General features: G+C 42.1%; 1 protein-coding gene across 3 annotated transcripts in view; it reads left to right on the top strand.

The window, feature by feature from the left end:
• LOC6619158 (ecdysone receptor) overlaps positions 1-21,202 on the top strand; it is a 61,144-nt gene that overhangs the window by 24,930 nt on the left and 15,012 nt on the right. Inside the window, exons 1-2 of one of the 3 annotated variants that reach the window (XM_002043362.2) lie at positions 273-1,124; positions 8,305-9,266. The exons of 1 other annotated variant lie outside the window; for it this stretch is intronic. In XM_002043362.2, the coding sequence (XP_002043398.1) occupies positions 8,594-9,266 (673 nt within the window). In that variant the 5' untranslated portion in view covers positions 273-1,124; positions 8,305-8,593. Of the gene's footprint in view, positions 1-272; positions 1,125-8,304; positions 9,267-21,202 lie in introns of those variants that run through there. One more of the 3 variants, XM_032716748.1, reaches the window with a different exon arrangement.

Genomic DNA, 21,202 nt, shown 5'->3' with positions numbered 1-21,202 from the left:
CACAGATACGTGCCGGGGAGCGGACAAAGAGTATTCCACGATTGCAATTGCATCGGCATTTTCATTCAAGCCGCTTGCTCAGAGTGTGTGTCTGTGGTTGTGTGAGTGAGTGCTGCCTGCGTTTCACATTTAACTTTAGCGCCGATTCCGCTTTTAACTCTCGCTCTTTCAGCGCCTTGGTGTGCGTGCCTGGTGAGTTTACCTTGGTGTGCGTGCCAGTGTGGTGAGTTTGAGCGTTTAACATTCTGCTCGTCTCGCTCATTGATTTAGTATTTTTTTGGACTTTGTTGTTAACGGTTGTTCGCTCGCACGTACGAAGCCCGATCGCGTTCGTCAGAAAACAAGATACAAAATACAGCACACTCAATTGAAAACGACAACCTAACAGTACGGTTTCCCAAAGCACCTAACATTTCAAAAACCGAAAACCCGCAAAATGTTGTAACCAAATAATGTTTAAATCACATATACACCTACATATATTTATGAGAAATTGTTAGACAAATCCCAAATAATACCAGTTCCCCCAACAACCGCAACAAACACAAGTGCAATTCATCGGCAAAAATTAATATAAAGTGCAAATGCATTGTAGCTGAAACTCAAACAATAGTAAAAATACATACATAAGTGGTGAAGAAGGAAAAGGAAATAGTTCTTAAAATAACGCAAATCGAGAGCATATATTCATATTTGTACAGATATTATATGGCGGCTGCATAGTGCAAACCGTGCGGATGAGGGAGTACAGCGGGACCGAAATGTAAATAGGAAACAACGAAGCCAGAACTCGAAATCAAACATCAGCAACGTGACACACAGACATAAGACGCCCGTCTAGTCGTGGTCTGTGGAACGCCAGCTCCGCTTTGCCAGGAGCCGGAGACTTTTTCCGCTTCCACAATATTACATATGTACATATATCGAAGGTAGTGCGCGAGTGAGTGAGGGATTTGTGCCGTGGATCCCGATCCCCTTACATATACCTAAAGATAGTGAAAAGATTTTATCCAACATTCCAAATAGTGCTTTGTCAACTGGAATACCCTTTGTTCGAGAACGCAGTGGGCCCATGGATACTTGTGGATTAGTAGCAGAACTGGCGCACTATATCGACGCATATGGTGAGTGCGGGCACCTTGGAATCGAATAGAACCAAGCGGTTTTCCATAACAACATTTTGTGGTCAACTGCTTAACGAAGGAGTGAGTTGGGCAACAAGTTTGCTGTTCGCAAACGAAAACAATTTTCGATTTGTTCAGACCCTAATGTGTTTGTCTTGGCGCACTTGTCACTTCGTGTGAGCAAAATCAATTTCCATTTCCTATTCATCCAGCCGAAATGAAAACTACATGACCATTAGATCTTTCCAATGCCAAGATACACAGATCATATGTTCGCATAGCTGAATACATGCTGTACATACAGGCATTATGATGTCCCAAAAAGATACACATGTTTGGGATGGGGCTTCGATTGGCAATACATTAATTATGGTCATGACAACTGACAGACGGTCAAGAGAGAACGTTGAAAATTGTGTATTTCGCCTGCGTAAACATAATCAAGCCTCTTTCGGGCCACTATAGTTCCACGGTGTAGAGGGCTATGTTGTGTATGTCGGTCTAGGGAAGCACTCGACTGCGTAATTGGCATGTATTTCCATAAATTCGAGTGGGCATTCCGTGAACTCAGCCAACAGATTTACTCTGATTTTCACATATATTCTGTTGATAAGGTTTAATTCGGTGTAAAACGTATTCGATTTGTTGAGTGCCGAAAGAAAGCTCGAAAATGATTTGATACAGATTGGGCACTGGAAGCGGGTTGGAGAAGGTAAAATTGTGGAACATGTAAATGCTGTTGGTCTGAAGAGACTTCACTTTCTGGATCCAATAACTTCAATTAAAAAAGTAGTAGAAGTATTTATTTATTCTTTATGTTTGGTATATCGTTTAATGGGCACTGCGACTTATTATTATAAATTATAAAGCGAGTCCTCTTCTGCGCTTGGGTTTCCCTATTTTAAAGCGCCTAATGAGGCATTAGGTAACATCGTGGTTTGCGCTTAGGTTCCAGTAAAGTCCCCAACATTAGTTTGACTCTCCCACAATTAATTTGTTCCATCCCCCCGACGACACTGACTTACCGCCACCCGTTGGCCTTCGTTTCCTGGGCGGGTCTGGTTAAACTTTCGACTTCATGACTCTGTTTTTTGATACCCTTTACTTACACAGCATTTATGTTCTAACGATGACTGAGCTGTGCAAGTTTAGTTTTAGTCTCGACCAAGTCCACTCTAAAGCTCACAGAAATTCGAATAATCTAAGAAGCCCTAGGCTGGGTTTTTAAATGAAATTCCTCTACAGGATGCACATAATTCGGAATTGTACATTTAGTTTTATACGTGCTAGCGGGTATCGTTTAGTCGAAGCACTCGACTAAAGATTCTCTTTTCCAACTGCTTTTTGCACATTAAGTTTTTCGCTATTTCTTCTTTGCTACACTTTCTGGACACAAACAAAGAGCACAAAAAAGTTACTTATATCCTATGGCGTCGACAACTTCGTCTTCGTCGCTGTTGTTTATGTTTTATGGGACATTAAAGTGGCCAAATGGCAAATTTTAATGCGATTTTATGCAAATATATAGACACATGTATGTCGTCTATACATGGGATTCGGTGTTGTGGCTTCGCCCAGGCTGAGAAACCCGAGTTCCCAGTGTTTTTTTGTCACGATCCTCTGTGCATTTTTAGTTTGTGGTTCTTAGCTAAATGACGCTTACATGTAGGAATTATACAAGCAAACCAGAACGATAAAAGGATCTGCTTGGTGTTCTGAAAGACCTACCACAGACATAACAACAGTTTTTACTACCAAATCCTCACGAATTGAAATGACCCTGGATAATCGAAATACCTCATTTCATATCGCAACTGTTCCCAAAGTGTCACACACAACCCCCCCTTAAAAAGGTTCAATGTAACCGCGTCGGCGGGTGGCGATACTGATGGGTGCAGACCAGTGGGTCACGAGACAGAGCACCACCCCGTTCTTCATCCCTTGGATGGAAATGGGGAACGGGATGGCAGAAATGGCAAACAGGTGCCATTGTATGTGCTCTTGTATCAATTGCATTGAGTGCCTTATCTTGTCAGCCTTTTCTAGATGGTTTTCCTTCCCGTTCGGTCTGGCTGGACCGAATGTGTGTATGTGCGCGGTTAAGAGTAGCCTGCCATAAACAATTGAGCTTGGAATGAGTTGTGCCTTCTCCCCGACGCTCTTATGGACTTTCACAGACCAGCAACAAAGTCGAGCTGCCAACACTTTCGCAGACAATCGCCAATGACGGAGAGTTTCCATGACTTTCCACAGTTTTCCAAGTAGGCAAAACAATTTTATTGTTGTTGTAGATTAGCCGAGCAACGCGAAAATGTACACAGTTGTAATATAAAGCAAGGTTTAAGTCTTGAAAAACTTGCTCAGATTGTTTAGGGGCAAGCGGATTGTGGCGTCGTCATTCTTAGCATTGATTTTTTCCCTATAACTAATAAACTCAATGACTTATGCCCAAAAATTACACAAAGAAATACATTTTTTTGTTAGTTGTTTTCGGTATCTTTCCCGAAAATACCGTCTGCTCAATTCAAATCAATTATTTTCATAAAAACAATGACTTATCCAGTTCGGTTAGTGAGAATTATTATTTCCTAAGCGTCAACCATGAGTCTTGAATCTGGTTTGACACAGTGCGTTGTCATATCAAATTGGGTTTAATGTGTCTTCTTCGCTGCCTAAAAGGTCAAACCATTAGTGTTATTGATTAGAAATGCAAATCGTAGACGCCGCAGAATGGAAGAGAGACACCAACTAACCGGAAAAGGAAATGATTCAAGCGGATTTTTAAAACAATAACCAGTTTTACTAAACATTGGGCCAGCTGTGACGAGTCGGTAGGGTTTTTCCTCTTGCCGCCTATTATTTAATCTTATGTGTTTTTTAGTCTCTTGATGCTTCAAGGCTATTAAGCCGCATGGGTCTTAAGGATATACAAAGTTTCATATATTATTTATTATATATTCAATTATTTTCTGTTCTATTGGTTGAAACGCGTGCCCTGTTGCTGTTAAGTGCTCTCAATAAGCCGAAAACGGTCTATCGCGAAATGCTATAAATCTTTTTCGGCCAAAGCATTAAAAAGTTTCTGTTGCTTTTATTGCTAATTGATTTTGTGTGCAAAGACTTTGGTCGACAGAATTGAAAAGAACATGTGAATTATTAAAAGGAGACTCTGGGATATCTAGCTCCGTCAACAGATCTGCTTGGGAAACGCAGCAGCTGAAGGAATACAGAGCTGAAGAAGCTTTTAATGAAAATGTAGGTTCCATGTTATAGCCAACTAATTGAAATCGACAAATGTTCTAATTATTGCTAACGGAAGCCATAGAAATTCATAATCTGTTAGAGCTAACAGAACTTTACTAAAATCTTACGGTGCAAGCTGTATTCTCAAAACTTACCGCACTGATTCCGACTGAAGCGAATTCCACCAGCTTACTTTGGATTTGTCTTAAGTCAAATATTGGATATGTGTCAATTGAATGGCACCATTTTTCATGTTTAACCAAATCAGCAAACTTTTAAAAAGTCACCAACAAAATAAAGAAACGCAGCCAACTGAGTTCGCGGAATGAAACGCTCAACCTGTTTTTGGTTAAATTTATTATTGTGTTGGGGCCGGTAGTGGGAGAAAGACAGAGATATGGAAAGAAACAACCGTTAAGTTTGCAGTCCCATGTATATTTTCTCGATAGTTATTCTGATTTGTTTGTTAAGACCTCAATCGCATTGCTTGGTTTTTATTTTGATTTGGTTATGTGGTCTTCAACAACTTAAGGCGAAGATCCTGAAATTAATAATATAAAATATTTTCGACTTTATAACGATTTACATTGTTCACACGTAAAAACATCGGAATTTCGGGAATTGGAACTCCAGGCATACTGCAACACCTTTTTTACTTTTAAGATCAAATTTATTTGCTAATTTATATAAAATATTGTTTAATTTATGTTAATATTGTTATTGCCGTCATTGCTAGCATGTAAATTTGGTTAGTTAAATATCAGGTATCTGATAGTCGAGGCACTCGATTCACTCCTTTTGGTTTATATCTACGAAAACGTAGTCTTCGCCATTTGGATAGCTTCAGGTCTACTATCATTTGGCTCTCTTTCTATCTAAAGGGGAGTTTGTGGGAATGTATCGCATATGTTCGCTCCTTCCACTTGTCCCTCTACCAGAGATTCAAAAGGGGGAAGGGTGAGATATTTTCCCTCTGAATCAGCAAATGAAAATCACGCGGCGCTGGTTTTACGTGCATGAGAATAACAGCAGGAAATTAAAAGGATCCGCTCGCAGTAGTAGTCGTTCCTCATTTGCTTGTGTGAGTGCGCTGATGTGGATTTGTGTTGGTGGGCCTATTATTGTATTCCTACTGGACAACCCGGGAACGGATGTTTAATTGTTTTCGCCCTGCCAGAGCAGGAGGCACTACCACAAGCTTATTTGACCACCACCCATTGATTTCCGTAGCGTGTACAACAATTGTTAATAAAGTTTGGATAAGGAAAGGACGCGAAGTAGGGGAGGGTGTGTGGTGGGGGTACTCCTAACCGTCGGGCTTCGCGTGCCAGTCATTGACATACTTTTGCAGAGGAAACGTTCCAGCAGGTTATCCCAACAATAATCAGGGGTCAGTCAAGTTTTTGGGGTTAATGGGTTGAGCTAGGAATCAATGGAATTTTTAGAAAGAATTCCTTGCCTTCGATTCAAGCAAATGGGAAGTTTTAACTTACGGTTTTCAAATAAATTCACCATATGGTGCGAACAACTTCCTTCATGATCTCCAACAAAGTATCTTGCCTGAAAGATACCTATTTAGTTTATTAAGATGCAACTTCCAACAATTTGCATAACTATTTTCGAGTTAATCGACCGCAGATACAAATTAGATATTATCAGAGCTCTGTTGGCACCAATACATGAACGTAAGGGTAACCTGTTGGCTACTGAAGTTCCCATTACTCTGAACTTTTTACTTTTACGATTCTATAAATAGAGGTGTACGCGCTAGCTTCCTCTCCGTTTTCTGGCTCACCATTCCTCAAATCCATCACTCGAGGCGTAACGAATTTTTCAGCTGGCAGAATTTTCCGTTCTGTTTGGTTCGTATTACTAAAATACGAACAGCGAGCTGGAGAAGCGTAAAGCTATCTGAGTCTGCGCGTTTGGCTTTTCGACGTCGTTTGTACTTCAACCTGAACTCCAGAGGCAGAACACAAAACAGGGATAACCCCAGAAAAGTAAAGTGGGCAAAAGTAAAGTGGCGACAGAGAACATCAACAAAACCCAACGAGACAACAAAAATGCCATAAATGTCGCGTACGCATGTGTATCGCAGTGCATCCCGCTCATATACACCCGTCATCATACATACATACATACGTACATTTATAATATGTGTAGTATATTCCGAATGCGATAAATACGCGTTCCGTCTCCGCTTCTTCCGATGTTTTCAGAAATATTTTTGTAGACAACAAAGCGAAAACGGCAAAGAACAACCTGTTTGCATTGTTTTTGTGTTGCTGCTCGACGAATTCTGCCGGCAGCGACGTTGGCAGCGAGGGCGACAGGTTTTTTCCTTAATGCGGGCCAAAATCTCGGCTCAGTGCCCCGCCCTCCCCCTTCAATCACGCCAGCTTAGACTAGTCTTCCCTTTTCTTTTCATTTCTTTTCCTTTTATTCTGACTGCTTCTTCGCGATTCATCTTGTTCTTCATTTCGCGATCGATCGAGATTCTTTTCGATTTTTCTAAGCTTTCGCCTTGTCTCGCTCGCTCTTTGGCGCATGAGTATGGCTTAAAACCAGTTTTAGTGCCTTATAACACAAAGAGACGAAAAGTTACAGACTTTTGCTTTACTTTTATTATCGCCTGGTTCTTCCTCTTCCCTCGCGTTTTTGTTGTGCCGGTCTCTTAATGGTGGGTAGACCATAAAATAATACGCTTGTGGAAGGAAACACACAGCTCGAAACTGTCGATATCCAGTATACGAAATAATGATTCACCTGTAAGTCGCAGAGTGAGTCAAACATGCTGTTTTGTCTGTACTGCAAAATCATTGAAATACAGAAGGTTCTCGTATTCGGTAGTTTGGATAATCAGTATCTCAGTATCTCACACTGACCCGACTTGGTTAATAGGTTGACAATCGGCAATAATAAGCTATGGGGTCTGTTGCATTAAATATTTATGCCAATTGTCTTCACTGGCGATTGACTTTCACTAATTAAGTGCCAGCAGTTACCGGCTTTCCAAAAGAAACAAATGTGGACATGTATGTTCACGACACTAATGAAGAGATTGCTCAGACATTAAATTGAACAATGTCAATTGGGAATCGTTAAATGTTCATTGATGACCAGAAATTAATGTCAACGAAAAATGTTTTAGTATTGCAAATTTGAAAGAATATTTTGAGATGCAATGGGTTTTTGAATACTCATGCAAGTGGGAGTACAAAGGAAAAACCAATGTTGCAAAATGTATTCCACTAGCTTCCCTATTAACTGACTATGAGAAACAAGCGTCGGATTTTGTCAAAACAATTGTGATTTAACTTTAAGATCAAATGTACATTTCTTCACTCGTGGTGAGTGACATTGAATGGTTGGGAAGCTAAAAAAGAAGTTAAAAAAGTGATAGACAAGAAAAAATAAGCGAGTTCTAAAATCAGTCGAAATTGTAGATTGCGAATCAAGATGCCCATTAATTTTGAAGACCATTAAGATTCGCTATGACAATAAATCGCAACTTCTATTAAAAAAAAGATTAATTGTTTATAAAATCTATTCCGCTGTCGGTGCGTCCAACTATAAATTCGGTTGGAGTTAGCTTATCAAACGCTTGCAATCTCTAAAATAGAGTTCTCGCTAAAAGAACTGGAGATTTGCCGGTAAGATACTGGGACACGGGTTTATCTATTCAAGAATTACGTATTCCTTTTCGCTGGGTAAGCTCTCTTCTGTCCGGGCGTAGCTTCAGACCAGTGCCGAGTTCAAGGTAGTGCGAAAATTTGCAATTAAATGAAATGAAAATTTCATGAGTTTGCCCCCGCCCATGTGCGTTGAACCGTTCGTTTTTCAGTGTGACCACAAAATGTTGAAATCAAGCCTAGAACTGGTTTCTCTGGGGCACTTTCGAGTCATCTTTTTGGGTTGTACCCGCTCTTTTTTACAGCTCTGATTGTTTCCCGCACTAAATGAGCAGGGATTCGGGCAAAAATGTATTTTGAACGCAAGCAAGTGCGCAAAAAATACTAGCTCCACCACGAAAATCCACATAACACCGCCACAAGTGAGCAGAACCTCGGGCCCCACTACCGAGATTCACACAGCAACAGAGGATCTTACCAGGAGATAGCTCTTCTCCACATATTGACCAACTGCCAGGGACAAGCTCCTTGTCCCCAGCCGACGCTAAGTGAACGGAAAACGGCCACAAAACGGCGACTATCGGCTGCCAGAGGATGAAGCGGCGCTGGTCGAACAACGGCGGCTTCATGCGCCTACCGGAGGAGTCGTCCTCGGAGGTCACGTCCTCCTCGAACGGGCTAGTCCTGCCTTCGGGGGTGAACATGTCGCCCTCGTCGCTGGACTCGCACGACTATTGCGATCAGGACCTTTGGCTCTGCGGCAATGAGTCCGGTTCGTTCGGCGGCTCCAACGGCCATGGCCTAAATCAGCAGCAGCAGAGCGTCATCACGCTGGCCATGCACGGGTGCTCCAGCACTCTGCCCGCGCAGACAACCATCATTCCGATCAACGGCAACGCGAATGGGAATGGAGGCTCCACCAATGGCCAATATGTGCCGGGTGCCACCAATCTGGGAGCGTTGGCCAACGGGATGCTCAATGGGGGCCTCAATGGAATGCAGCAACAGATTCAGAATGGCCACGGCCTCATAAACTCCACAACGCCCTCAACGCCGACCACCCCGCTCCACCTTCAGCAGAACCTGGGGGGCGGGGGCGGTATCGGGGGAATGGGTATTCTTCACCACGCGAATGGCACCCCAAATGGCCTTATCGGAGTTGTGGGAGGCGGCGGCGGAGTAGGTCTTGGAGTGGGCGGAGGCGGAGTGGGAGGCCTGGGAATGCAGCACACACCCCGAAGCGATTCGGTGAATTCTATATCTTCAGGTAAGATCTATGTACTGTATAGACAAAGACATTTAACTTGCATTAGATTCTAGATTTTTTGTGCTTCGTAAAGTCGTTGTACGAAATGGGTTTCCTCAAGTTCGTAGCCTCACAACATACCCATTTCCTAAAATAATGACCTTGCAAAATACAAAACCAAATGTTACGATTCCAAGTTTACTTTAAAAAAGAGATGCTCGTTAGCTCTCTCCCGTTTTGGGTATTTTGGTATCAGCATCTCTGGTGCACGACTAATTATATTCCATTGTGCGAGCACACTTTATGGTGCCCATTTAATGGTTCTTCGCTCGGTTCCCCCGGATCATCAGAGCTCGTTCGCTGCAGAGTGCAATAAACACGCACACAGGCAGCCAGCATTGTGTTTCGGCACACTATCAGCAGCGTCGTGGACGAGTGCATGCCATGTAGACGCTGCACCGGGCCATGTGCAGTCGTTAGGGCGGTTTGGTGCCCTTCCGAGGCTGCTGCTGCTGATGCAACGCTCGTTGCTGAGCTCGAACCTACCTCAAGTCGTTCTATATTTAGGGCCTCCCCGCAGCGTGCAGCCGGAAAGGGGAGAGCTGAAGGAATGCTGCTTCTTTGCTTGAGTTGTGTTGCGATGTGTTCTTCGGCTCTCGACTCTTCGCTTCCTGTTTGTGTTGCAACTGCAATTGTTGAGCAGGGCTGCGGTGACGTCATCTCGAGCGATTCGTGCTCGCCTTTGGTCGTTGCCGTGGCACTGACCTCGTGCCAAATGGGGAAACCAGGTCAGGTCAGGAGCAGAAACAGAAACAGAAACAGCCACAGCGACAGCAGGACAGCATTTGCATTTGACCCAATTTGAATGAGGACGGGAGCGGGAGTTCAAGGCCAATATCTGCCATCGAGGCGTCTTTGCTGGCGCCTGGGTCATGGGCTTGTTTTTGTCTCTGCACCGGACAGGGTCTACAGGCGAGTGGGGCAGGTCAAGGCTAGTCTGGGCTCCATAGTAGTAGTTTGTGTGTCTAAGTCTACGTGGCACGAATCGAGGCACTCGAATAACTAATAATAATAATATAATATAATAATAATATTGAAATACTGTTAGATTCAACAGTATAAATATAACTTATTCATTAAAGCTTAAAGTTTAAATCTATGAATTCTGAAGTAGAAGTAAGCAGTGTTATTCACATCAAAAGCATTCAACGCCATTAAATTTATAATTCTGCAAAGTATTAATAAAACAATGTTATCCGAATGAATTACTATGCAAACAAGATAACAGACTGTCCCAGATCTCAATTGTGGGAAATGCAAATGTTAAGTGATTTTCTCTCAGTCTTTGATCATATCGCATTTCAAAGCAGTGTTGCACACAATTCAAGGAAAGTGTAGCTCAAAAACCGGATATTTCTCCCTACGTCGGTGACTAAGGGAGCTTTGTAGTGCAATCCGCCCGATTTCTTCGAGTTCGATTCACCCGAAAATTCAAACTGGGTCACAACTGCAACTGGGGCAGGGACCCAGAGAGACGCCAAGTAAACCGCAAGGACATTGACGTCAGCCCTGTCCCTCTTGCGCAGCGTGCTGTCCCGCTCCGTCGAACGTGATGTACAGAGCAAAAGCTCAAGTACATGACCTTGCCCCCTGAAAAAGTGGTATTGTTGCTGCAGCAGCAAATCTCGGGTGCGTGTCTGTGCACAACTGCTGCTCGCATCGCCTCCATGCCGACCAGCTTATTTGAATTTCTTTTGTCAAGCCCACAGGGGTGGCTCGAAATTCGCACTGTCCTATGACATATGTACATAATTGGTTCAAAGCGAGTCCCGATGCTCAAGGACGACCGCATATGAGGTTGAATAGCGGACCTACAATGGCAAATAATTTAAGCGAAATACCAGTGCTGGCGAACGATAACGCTCGTAGACAAGTTTTTCTTATTTGTATTGTTTTTGCTTTTTATTTTAACTTGCACTCGCGCACACCGATGCAATTACCGCAAGTACCGATGTACATATGTACGTACGTACGAATGTTGGTGTGTGTTCGCATGACGAAAAAATTGAGGTCAATGATTTTGTGCCGCCATTTCACGGTGTTGTTGCAGTTGCTGTTGTTGCTGCTGGTGCTGCTGTCAGCAATCGACAATCGCGATCAGGCGAACACGAACCACTTCGTGAAGCGCCGAAGCGGAGCGCCAAGAACCCGAACTCTCACCGACACTCTCTCTCTCTCTCGTTCACTTGCAATTGCCATCGCTCTTCACCCAACACCCACTCCCACCCACCAACCCCTCCTGCAGTCAGATACATATGCATGTATTTATGTACATACATTGTGTCCACAGTTGCTGTAAACGAGATGTTGGTTTTTGCTGCGACTGGCTATTTGTTTCGTTTGTTTGTAGTTGCAGTGCGAGAATGTCGCCTGACATTGATAAGTCCCTCTGACAGTCGCTTGACTTTGACTTCTGGCCATGTTTATTTTAATTGGGGATACTAATTAGCAGACTTCGGGACTTCTAGTACGAATTGTTGCTCGAAATGTATTAATACACATGTTTGTACATATGTACATGTATGCACAATAAGGTGATTATTCATTTCTGTAACTCGCAACTACGTGATTCATATTCTAAAGATTCAAAAGCGAGCAAGCCACATGGTTAGTTAGCAAATGCACATTACGTCATTACTCAGTATCTTTAAAGTACCTGTAGGCAAAGAAAGAGGGAAGCGGTGATTGAGTGCAATAAAGCACAGAACTCCCCCTCTCTGTCTCGCTCGCAATGCAGCTCTAGGCGAACACGTTTTTATAGGTTAATGACACAACAGCCTGCAGCTGTGACTAAAAGCAAGTCAACGCCACTAGAAATGCTGTATTGGTCCGCACAATTTTAAATTCGAGAGGTAAAAACTATGCGATGCTATGTCTGATGTGAAAGTAAAATTGGAATTTACATGTTCTATATCTTCAAAACTGGGGAGATAGCCATAGATTGCGTTTATTGGTTATCAGATCTGTTAAGAAATTAAAACAAATTCTCGTCGACCAAAACAAAAATTTAAAAGATTTTTAGCTCACAAGCAAGTTACTGCCTCAGAATTTTGAAGAATTCATGCTCGAAACGGTACTAGAAATGTTAATCCGCGGAATTTTCGCTCTGCCCCACTGTGCACCCAAAAATATTATATGTAAATAATTATAATAGAAAGACCGATCTATGTCAGTAGTGTGTATGCACAAATGTTGCCCAAAATAAAGCGAAAAAAATTGTGAAATATTTTCGTATAAAAATACTCACACCCGACCGAGTCTGTTTCTATTCTTGATTAGAAACAAAAAGTGAAAAGAGAGTGGAGCAGAGAGAGAGACAGTGAGAGAGTGCAGACAAATGGAAGAAACAAACAAGACGCAGAGAAAAAAATTACCAAATATTCCGAGAATACTTGGCATTAAGCAATCGCCAACAGACTGGGCCGAGGGGAGAGATCGCCTTGGAACAGAGCTACTTTTCCCGCAACTAGGGACTCCAATGCCGACCAACTAACACACTGGCCAGCCCTGGTCTGCAGCCATCTCTATCTCGCCGCCGTCCAATTAGTGCAGCATTCTTAAAGCGGCCGAGGCAACTTTCTTCTACTCCCCAAACGAGTTTCAGCCACGCACCAACACACCAACACCAACACCAACAACCAGCAACAACATGACGGAATGGGAATTCTGCTTCTTAACTTTCTTCTTCACTTCGAGCTTCTATAAAAGCATTAAGTCGTTGTCTCACTTTCTTTCTGCCCATCTCGCTCTTTGGACGGGTGAAAGTTGTTGTTGCTCGCAGCTGAGCCATGATTTTCCACTTTTCCCTTGCCTTTTTTCCATTTTCATTGGCATGTTCAGCTGCACCGCGGCAGAACGGGATGGCTCCACGACGAGAGGGAGATGCCTGATGGTTTCATGAAAACAACATTTTTGATTTATGCGCCGCTGATTGCTGGCAATTTTCCCTCTCTCTCTCCCCCTCCCCCCCGCACTGCTGCACCAGCAGCATAATCATTTCTGCATAAATTATTCATTGTTTGCTGCCCGTCTGTCGATAGTGAACTTGAAATCAGCTGGCGGCCAGCATCTGGAGGAAAGTGCAAATTGGAAGCGGCGAAAGGCTCGTGGAAATCATACATACATACATTCATATGTACATACATATAGGCAGTGTGAGGAGAAATCGCAGATGCAACTCTGATTTTCGATCTAATCGAACTAGATTTTGGCGATCTACTCTGTCGTGCAAAGTCGCATCAGTTCTCAATTTTTTTTACTTATTTTTTCCAGTATTATGTGATCTATCTCTAAAAGATCGGAATGGTTAACTTCTCCGTGAAACGAGTATCTGGTACATTTGTTTAGATTTAATGCATAATTGACTCTATGACATTGACACCATTCCGAGCTCAATTACCTGCCGGCAAAATAAAAATATTTTTATATATAAATTTATGTACATCCGTAATAAAATATTCAGTTTAATAATTATCTTAATGTTTGCTTCTAATTATCCCTTGCAAATCATAAAAATTGTTTGCTGTGTGTCAATTCGAAAATTGTGATTAATTATTTATATCCCTTTTTTATTATTTTTCTTTTTTTGCTATCACACCCTTTTGATGAGTTCATTAAAATAATTTTGGAACATAATTTGCCTTGTTTGGCGAAAATGAGGTGGATTTCCATATTAAGTGGAGAGTATTACGTGTGTTCAACCCTTGACCCCACGCTTCGCCGATGGGTCGTCACGCAATGTTTGACAGCTAAAAAATTGTATGCACGAATATGAACTACCTCTTACTCGCGACACCCACTTTTCTATTTTTAGTTTAGACTTAAACGACTTATCTTCATTGACTAACCGAACATTTTCATACTCTCTTTACAGGTATGTGTAGACTTTGCGGAAAACCACGAACAGGCCTCTTATCTAAGCTTTTCTGATTACGAACGCCGAGCGTCAGCGAGTAAGACCAAGCAAGTGGGGAGAAATGTGGAGGTGGCTGGGGCGGATGGGCGGATGGGGGCGGGGCGTCTGATAGTGCGTGCCGGAAAGTAGGTCAGCTAGCTCGCCACGACAACAGCCATTAGCTAGCTGTATGTATTCCCACTCAGCATGGGGCGCCCACGCTCCAAAGCGGCGTAGCCGAGATGCAATCACAACACCTAGGGAAATGCTGGAAAGACTTTTGTGCAGAAGAATTTAATTTCCCCGGCCAACCCCGCTCCCCTTTGCCCAATCAATCGGCTGGGCAAATGAGAGTCGCTGCTGGTGGCGATTTCAATTGAAGATGCTCGCGGAGTACGGTTTCACAATCAATTAGGGAAGTTATTTCCCTCCCATTTGAGCAAACGCAATCGCTACGGACTGTATTGTATTACTCGAACAGGCATACATACAATGACCTGAAAACTTGAATACGGGTTGTTCATAGTGTGTGTTTGTGTTGAGCACTGAATTCGGTTCTTAGCCCTACTACAAACTATCTATACACTTGATTTACATAGGTCATGTAGTGAGAAACATCAGAAGTGCCTTACAGTTGTTTTTTGTAAAAGTTTGTGTATTGATAGGTGAAAAGTCGTGAGCATTTAGTTAAAGTCAAGAATCATCAGCTTTCTATATGTTTTAAATCAACGATGAGTGTCTCAAATCGTATTTTTGATCAACACATCCATCCTGATGCGTGCAGAGTCCTGTACAGATACTATTTCAACCAAACACAAGAAGAACCAGAACAGTCGATCGGTCACTTATCGCCACTAACTATTTTTTGGGCCGGAGCGCCACTTGTGGCAGCCCCAAAAAAGCGGTCCCCAATCGCCGGCTGAGCAGCAAGAGCAGCATTCATACTCCCGCGCGGGTGTGGAATATCTGTATCTCAAAAGTAGGGCAGCATTCGGCGCACAGTGAGTGTAACCCAAATTGGAAACGCACTCGCACTTCTGGGGCGCACCGCGTGCTCGTCTGAAGCGGGACGGCAGGCGGCTGTGCGAGCGAGAGGGCAGTCGCCGGTGATTGTGGCGTTAGGCGTCATCTTTCACTCTTTCGTAATGGCCAAAAGGTGATTGGGCGATTTGGCTCGCACAGAACGCTCGCACCTTGGTAAAAATGAATCGTTTTCGTAATTTTTTCGAAAATAAAACTCTGTATGGGAATGGCTAGCGCTGCTTTCTGTCTCTCTCTTTCCAAATGTACTTATCTTTAAAAGCTGAATATAAACAAAGCAAAGCAAGAGAAGCATAGTTTTATTTGATTTTTCATTATTTAAATGCTAAATTAAGTAATGCATTTATTGTTAGATCCGTAAATAGAAGTAGGTAATTCCTTAAAGCCAAATACTTCGTTAGGGAATTTTCAGATCGTATCTTGGCTTATACACTCGGCTCTGGCATTTGGATATGCAAATGGGCAGTGAAAATTAGCCAACTACCACTTTATGATAGGGCTTTGAACAGCCAACCGGCACTTCCTATAAGCCAAACGTGTTTTCCTTTGTTCAAAGCTATTTAGCCTTCACACTTGGCCAAAGAGTTCGTGAACTGTTCGTCGGCTGTTGTGTTCACTTTTAACGATTTCGGCTAATTCGCAGTCGGCGCTGCTGGTTAGTTTTATTCGACTCATAGCTCGGGTTCAAGTTCAGGGTCTCCGGGGCTACTAAAACTGCAGGCTGAGAAGTGCGGAAGTCCCAGCCATAATTATTTTAATTAGTCGCAGGCACTAAACACCAAGCTAGCTAGCTAGCTAGTTCGTTCAACTTGGGGACAGGGCAGGGTACGCTTCGAGTTGTCCAGCGGCTTGTAATTGAGGTTGATGCGTTATTTGCGTGCTGCAAATCAATATCTTTTTCCCAATACACTTTTTCGGGTCCCTCTAACAGGGTCGGTCCCGAGAAAGTGCGAGGGGGAGCCTTAGAGGTGACTGTCAACTTTCGCCCACTTTGTTTGCTTCTTTTCCTCAGCGGTGTGTGTGAGTGTGCTTGTGCTTGGGTCTATTTTTCGGGCGTTGGTGATAACACAGTGCCCCAGAATCGTTCAGTTCAAATTGGGGTTAGTGCCTGTGTGTTGGTGGATCGAGAGTGTGTGTGCCCCTATGCGTGTTGGTGTGAGGCACTTTGTAGATACCAGCACTTGCTGATAATGCACATTTGTGCTATTTATTTTGCCATAAAAACACTGCTCTTTTTCTTGTTCCTAATATAAACAAAATACAGTACGCTCCGCGGCTGGATCGTTCCCCGTGTTTTCTTCGGCTCCATCAGCCTGATAAGATAAGGCGACTAGGAGAGGACGGGTAGTAGAAAATAGGCGAAAATACGTAGACTGGAACGCAGATTGCCACAGCGGCACGTAAAGTGCACACTAAAAATTCCAAGGAAGCAAGTGAAAGCGAAAATATCAGTTGGAATTTCTACTACACTCAAGTGGGTTCAGCGGATGGACAATTAGTAATAGTAGTACGTCGAAGATTTAGTAAACATTTAACATTTTGTGCAGGTAATAAATGTGTGATAACGCACGCAAAATGAAATGATTTCTAGGACAGCCTCATTTGTTTTTGAAAAATTATTCATTATTACGAAATTGGCAAGCTGAAAAGCTGACCGTTTCTGAACTTTTATAATATTTTGAAAACTGAATAAAAATCGGTCAACAATTAGCCCAATTATTCGCATTATTTTGTTTCGCTTATTATTCATTTCTGTGCTAAAATTTTTGTTTGTTCAATTTAAACAATAAATTCGTGCCGTTGTCGGGGCTTAACCTTGTAACATTTTATTTTATTTTTTTAAAATTTTTTTAGACAAATAAGTGCGTGCTTATTTAACATTTCATTTTTTATGTGTACACATTTTGCGGCTTTACTTGTATTTGTTTAGCCGTTTCTTGTTTTTTTTTTTTGCAAAAACCTTCAAAAATCAAACAGCTATAGCTCGGCAAAAAATAAAAAAAAAACAGCAGCACGAGCAACACCCACCTTAGCCTAGACAATCGATGGAATCAAAGAAATTTGTAACGCGAATCTCTCGGTTTGGATCTGGCTTACGGACGGAGCAGCCTTCAGTCTTGAGCCGCCAAATAATGCCTGCGGTTAGAGCTGACACAGTTTCAGGCACTTTTACTTGTGCGTATGTGGATGGATACTTGGATACTTTGTTCATTTATGATACATAAATACGATTTATGTATCATATGTATCGATAAGCGCACTGGTGCCAAGTGAAGTGCGGTGGAGCAATTAAGAAACTACGGGGTAATTGCAATTGGCAACCACCACCCACGCCAAAAGTTGGTAGCTGCGTACTTTCTTTTTACTTTTTGCGCCGCGTTCGGCGTAGGACTTCTCCACTTTTCTGATTTAAGTTGTTTGATATAAGAAAATATTGTTAAAATCACATGGTGATGCGTTTGCTTTAATTATTTTTGTATTAACCTATTAGACTTTAAACTCAGTGTTAAGCTTGTTTGTTGTTGCTGTTACCAATTTTATTAGCCGCGAATTCGATGCTTTTGTTGCCGTGTTCACTTGCTGGTGAATATAAATCGAGTCCGCACGGTCAAGCAATAATTTTCGATTCGCACCGGCGAAAAAAGTGGCGAGCGTACTTGAATTAAACGCACACCGACTGGCAAAAAATATACCAAAGTGGATATAACTATGTAACTATATATCGTGGTCAAGTAGAAGGCGAGGAAAGGGACATTACGTCTATATGTGTATATATATTTTATTGTGTTTTGCTGTTTGCGGCTTGGCGTTCATTACTTGCAGTATTTTTTCCTTAGCCATGTAGTGATACAGCGAACAATTTCGAAGGGGAACGGGGAGGGATTTTTGGTGGGAAATAGCAACCATTAAAACGTTGTGCGAAAATATCAGAGAGTATTAATCAAGACACGTGCTGATGACTTTGACGGCTCCAAGTGAGTCGGAGAGGACAATAGCTATAAATATCGCATTACCCAATTCACACTGTACAACACCCGAAGGTAAAGGTCAACTCTTGCAAATTTGCAATCGACAAAAACGGTTTAATTAAAACAAAGGGTTTCGGTTGCTCGTTCGAATGAATTTTGCGATTGAAAGGAGGATATTAATCAAGATAGTCAGTTAGATTAGTCAGTTAGATTAACTTCATTCTAACTTGGTGGCCAAAATCTGAGGCTGCTTAATCATAATTGAGATGTGTGGAGTGAATTGAGCCTACCTTTAATTAAGCCAACATACAATTACTCGTTCTGTTCTGGCATTCCGATTTGAACCTCCCACTTGCGCGCTCCTCTCACAAACACTCGTTTATTACGCATACGACAGGTATGACAGCAGGCTCAGATACAAGAGAATCACCAGCGCGATCAGCTACCGAAGCGAGTTCTACTTTTGTAATTCCCATCAGGTTTTACACTCATTTTTGTTATTGTTGTTCTGAGTGCTTTGGTAGTTGTGGCCGACAACAAAATCGTTAGAATTTTCGTTGGCCAAAACGGCCGATGACCCGCCCGACTCAAGGTTAAATGTTGAGGCGTAGTAAGGCAACAAAAACAAAAACAGAAACAGAAAAACAAAAAAAAAAAACAAAAGACGCTTCACACTTTTGACTCGAAACGTGTGTGCTGGCAACAAAAAAAAAAATTCTAAATAATAATAATACAACTTCTGTGCGTGCTAGCCATCTCACTCTCCCCATATTTTGACTATTTAAAAAATTGTACTATAGTATGGTTGGTGGGGGGTGGTGGGGTTAGGGAGTTGGTAAGATGGAGGTGGGCTCCTCGGAATAGTAGAATTGTTTACTTGGATTTTTTGGTTCTTTTTGCTGCGTCAGCGCACACGCGATTTCTATTTGCCTTCGCTCTTTCGGTTGCTTCTTGTTCTTACTCTTGGCCATTCTGAATCTCTTGCCACTTTTGGCGGTTTTGTTAACTATTTTCGTGTGTAATAACGTGGTGGAAATGATTACGATGTTGATGATTATCTATCCATTCAATAACAAAGCGAAATTGTATTTCTGTTTACTTTGGGATGGTTTCTCCCCTCTTTTTAGACTTCCCCCTTTTTTTTTTGTTGATTCTAAGCCATGTGTGAGCCAAGCTTTTGTTTAGTTCTTTATTTCACCCTTTGTTTAATCAAATTATAATTTTGGAGTGTCTGTTTTTTTCGTTGCTAAAATAACAATGATACAATCAAAAGTGATTTATTAAATTTTTTCACATTTTTTGTTCGTTCTGCTTTGCGGTGACTATTTTTTGTGCCCTCTATAAGTGGGCAGCATGCCCAGTTGAATAATGTATTTCTGAAATAATACATAACGTTCTAGGTGGCTATTTTTGAAAGTACACGAGTCAGAGATTTTGTCTTACATTCGATTTGGTTAGCAGAAGTTTGTTGCCTAACTCTTTTGATTAAAGTTTTGTGAATTTGAATAACAGTGTTTAATTTATATTTCTAACATTTCCACTTCAAATAATAAGCCCAATTAACGAAAATCTTCAAACCAATTTTAGATCACAATTCATCGCGATTGATTCTCTAAAAAAAATGTAAAAAAAAAAATATTTTTTCGATTGGCCACCCACTTGTACTCGTAATATTTACTCACAAATGTGAAATGGTTTCACCGGCAATCCGATAGATCCCATAAGTGTATTAACAAATGTTTTTCTTTCAAAAAATATCATTAAGCACTCGTTGGACTCGTTGGATATATGCATATAAAACATAGATATAATTATGATAAACTTGTCCGAAGTGAAGCCCTTTGAAGACGAACAAGCTAGCCTTCGCGAGCTTTATCTCGATCCCAAACTTCCGAGCTCGCCGCTATTTCCGATCAGGATCAAGCCACCTGCCGTGGCATCCACCGGAACCGGGGCTCGTCGACGCATTTTGAATGAGCTTGCTGCTGCTTCTGGCAGTCGGACGAAGGGCCAAAAGGACGAGACCGCCAGCCGTCGCTTGACTAAATTTATTTCAATCCTGTAAGCACTAATTTTAAATTAGATTCCAATTGCTGACGTCCCGCCGTCGCATTCTGTGTTTTTTTCGGCATCCAGAGCCCACAGTCCTCGATTTGGCAGCTGTTGCGGTCTCTCCATTGTGGCATCTGCCTTGCGTCGCTCCTCTACTTCTACTTTGGCCAAGACGGCGGCTTTGGCCAAGACTGCAGTCGGCAGTTTATGTGTCTTTTAAGTAGTTGGAAATGCTTTTTGATCCCTTTTTTGAGCCCTGCCGATTTTTATCGAATTTGAAAATTTAATTGGCAACACCAAATGCCCAGACAAAGGAGCGTAACAAGAGCGAGCAAATGCAAAACATTTGCTTGCAATTCAGTCTGTCGGGCTGCCTTATCTGCATCTTACTAATAATTGGCTTTCAGCCATAGAGAGTGTTTATTTATCGAACTGCGCTTGGGATCACGCAACTCAATGTCAAAGTGGATCGCTGCCTTACTCATGCATAAGTATTAAGTATTATACATAAGTATTACGCATTCCAATGGAAAGTGCGGAAAATCCTTGTGAGCAACGGGTCAAAAATTAACAAACGTATCTTCTTCTCAGCCGAATTTCAAGTATTGTCACACCAGCTAGGCAATTCCATTTGGTTAATTGTCAATCGATCTGGACTGTTCGCTTTGAACAACAAGGTGTCATAATATATAGATTAATAGTGATTGACCTTTAAGGCAGCTGCATTGCTTCAAATGTGCACAATTTTGTTATATGATCGCAGCACAGAACGAGATGTTTTGTTTGCTGTATGGCAACGAATGAACTCAAAGTTGTATGGTTATCTCAAATACAGAAGTATGACGCCAGGGGTATAGTAATTATGCGTTCTCCGCTTTAAGTTCTGAAGAGCTAATTAATTACGACCACACTTCGGGCGTGACAGACTCGGCTAAGTAATG

Source organism: Drosophila sechellia, chromosome 2R (genome assembly GCF_004382195.2).
Source record: "Drosophila sechellia strain sech25 chromosome 2R, ASM438219v1, whole genome shotgun sequence".
In the NCBI taxonomy this organism is placed as follows: domain Eukaryota; kingdom Metazoa; phylum Arthropoda; class Insecta; order Diptera; family Drosophilidae; genus Drosophila; species Drosophila sechellia.
Note: the sequence above shows the minus strand (reverse complement) of the source record. Positions and strands in the feature narration are given on the sequence as shown.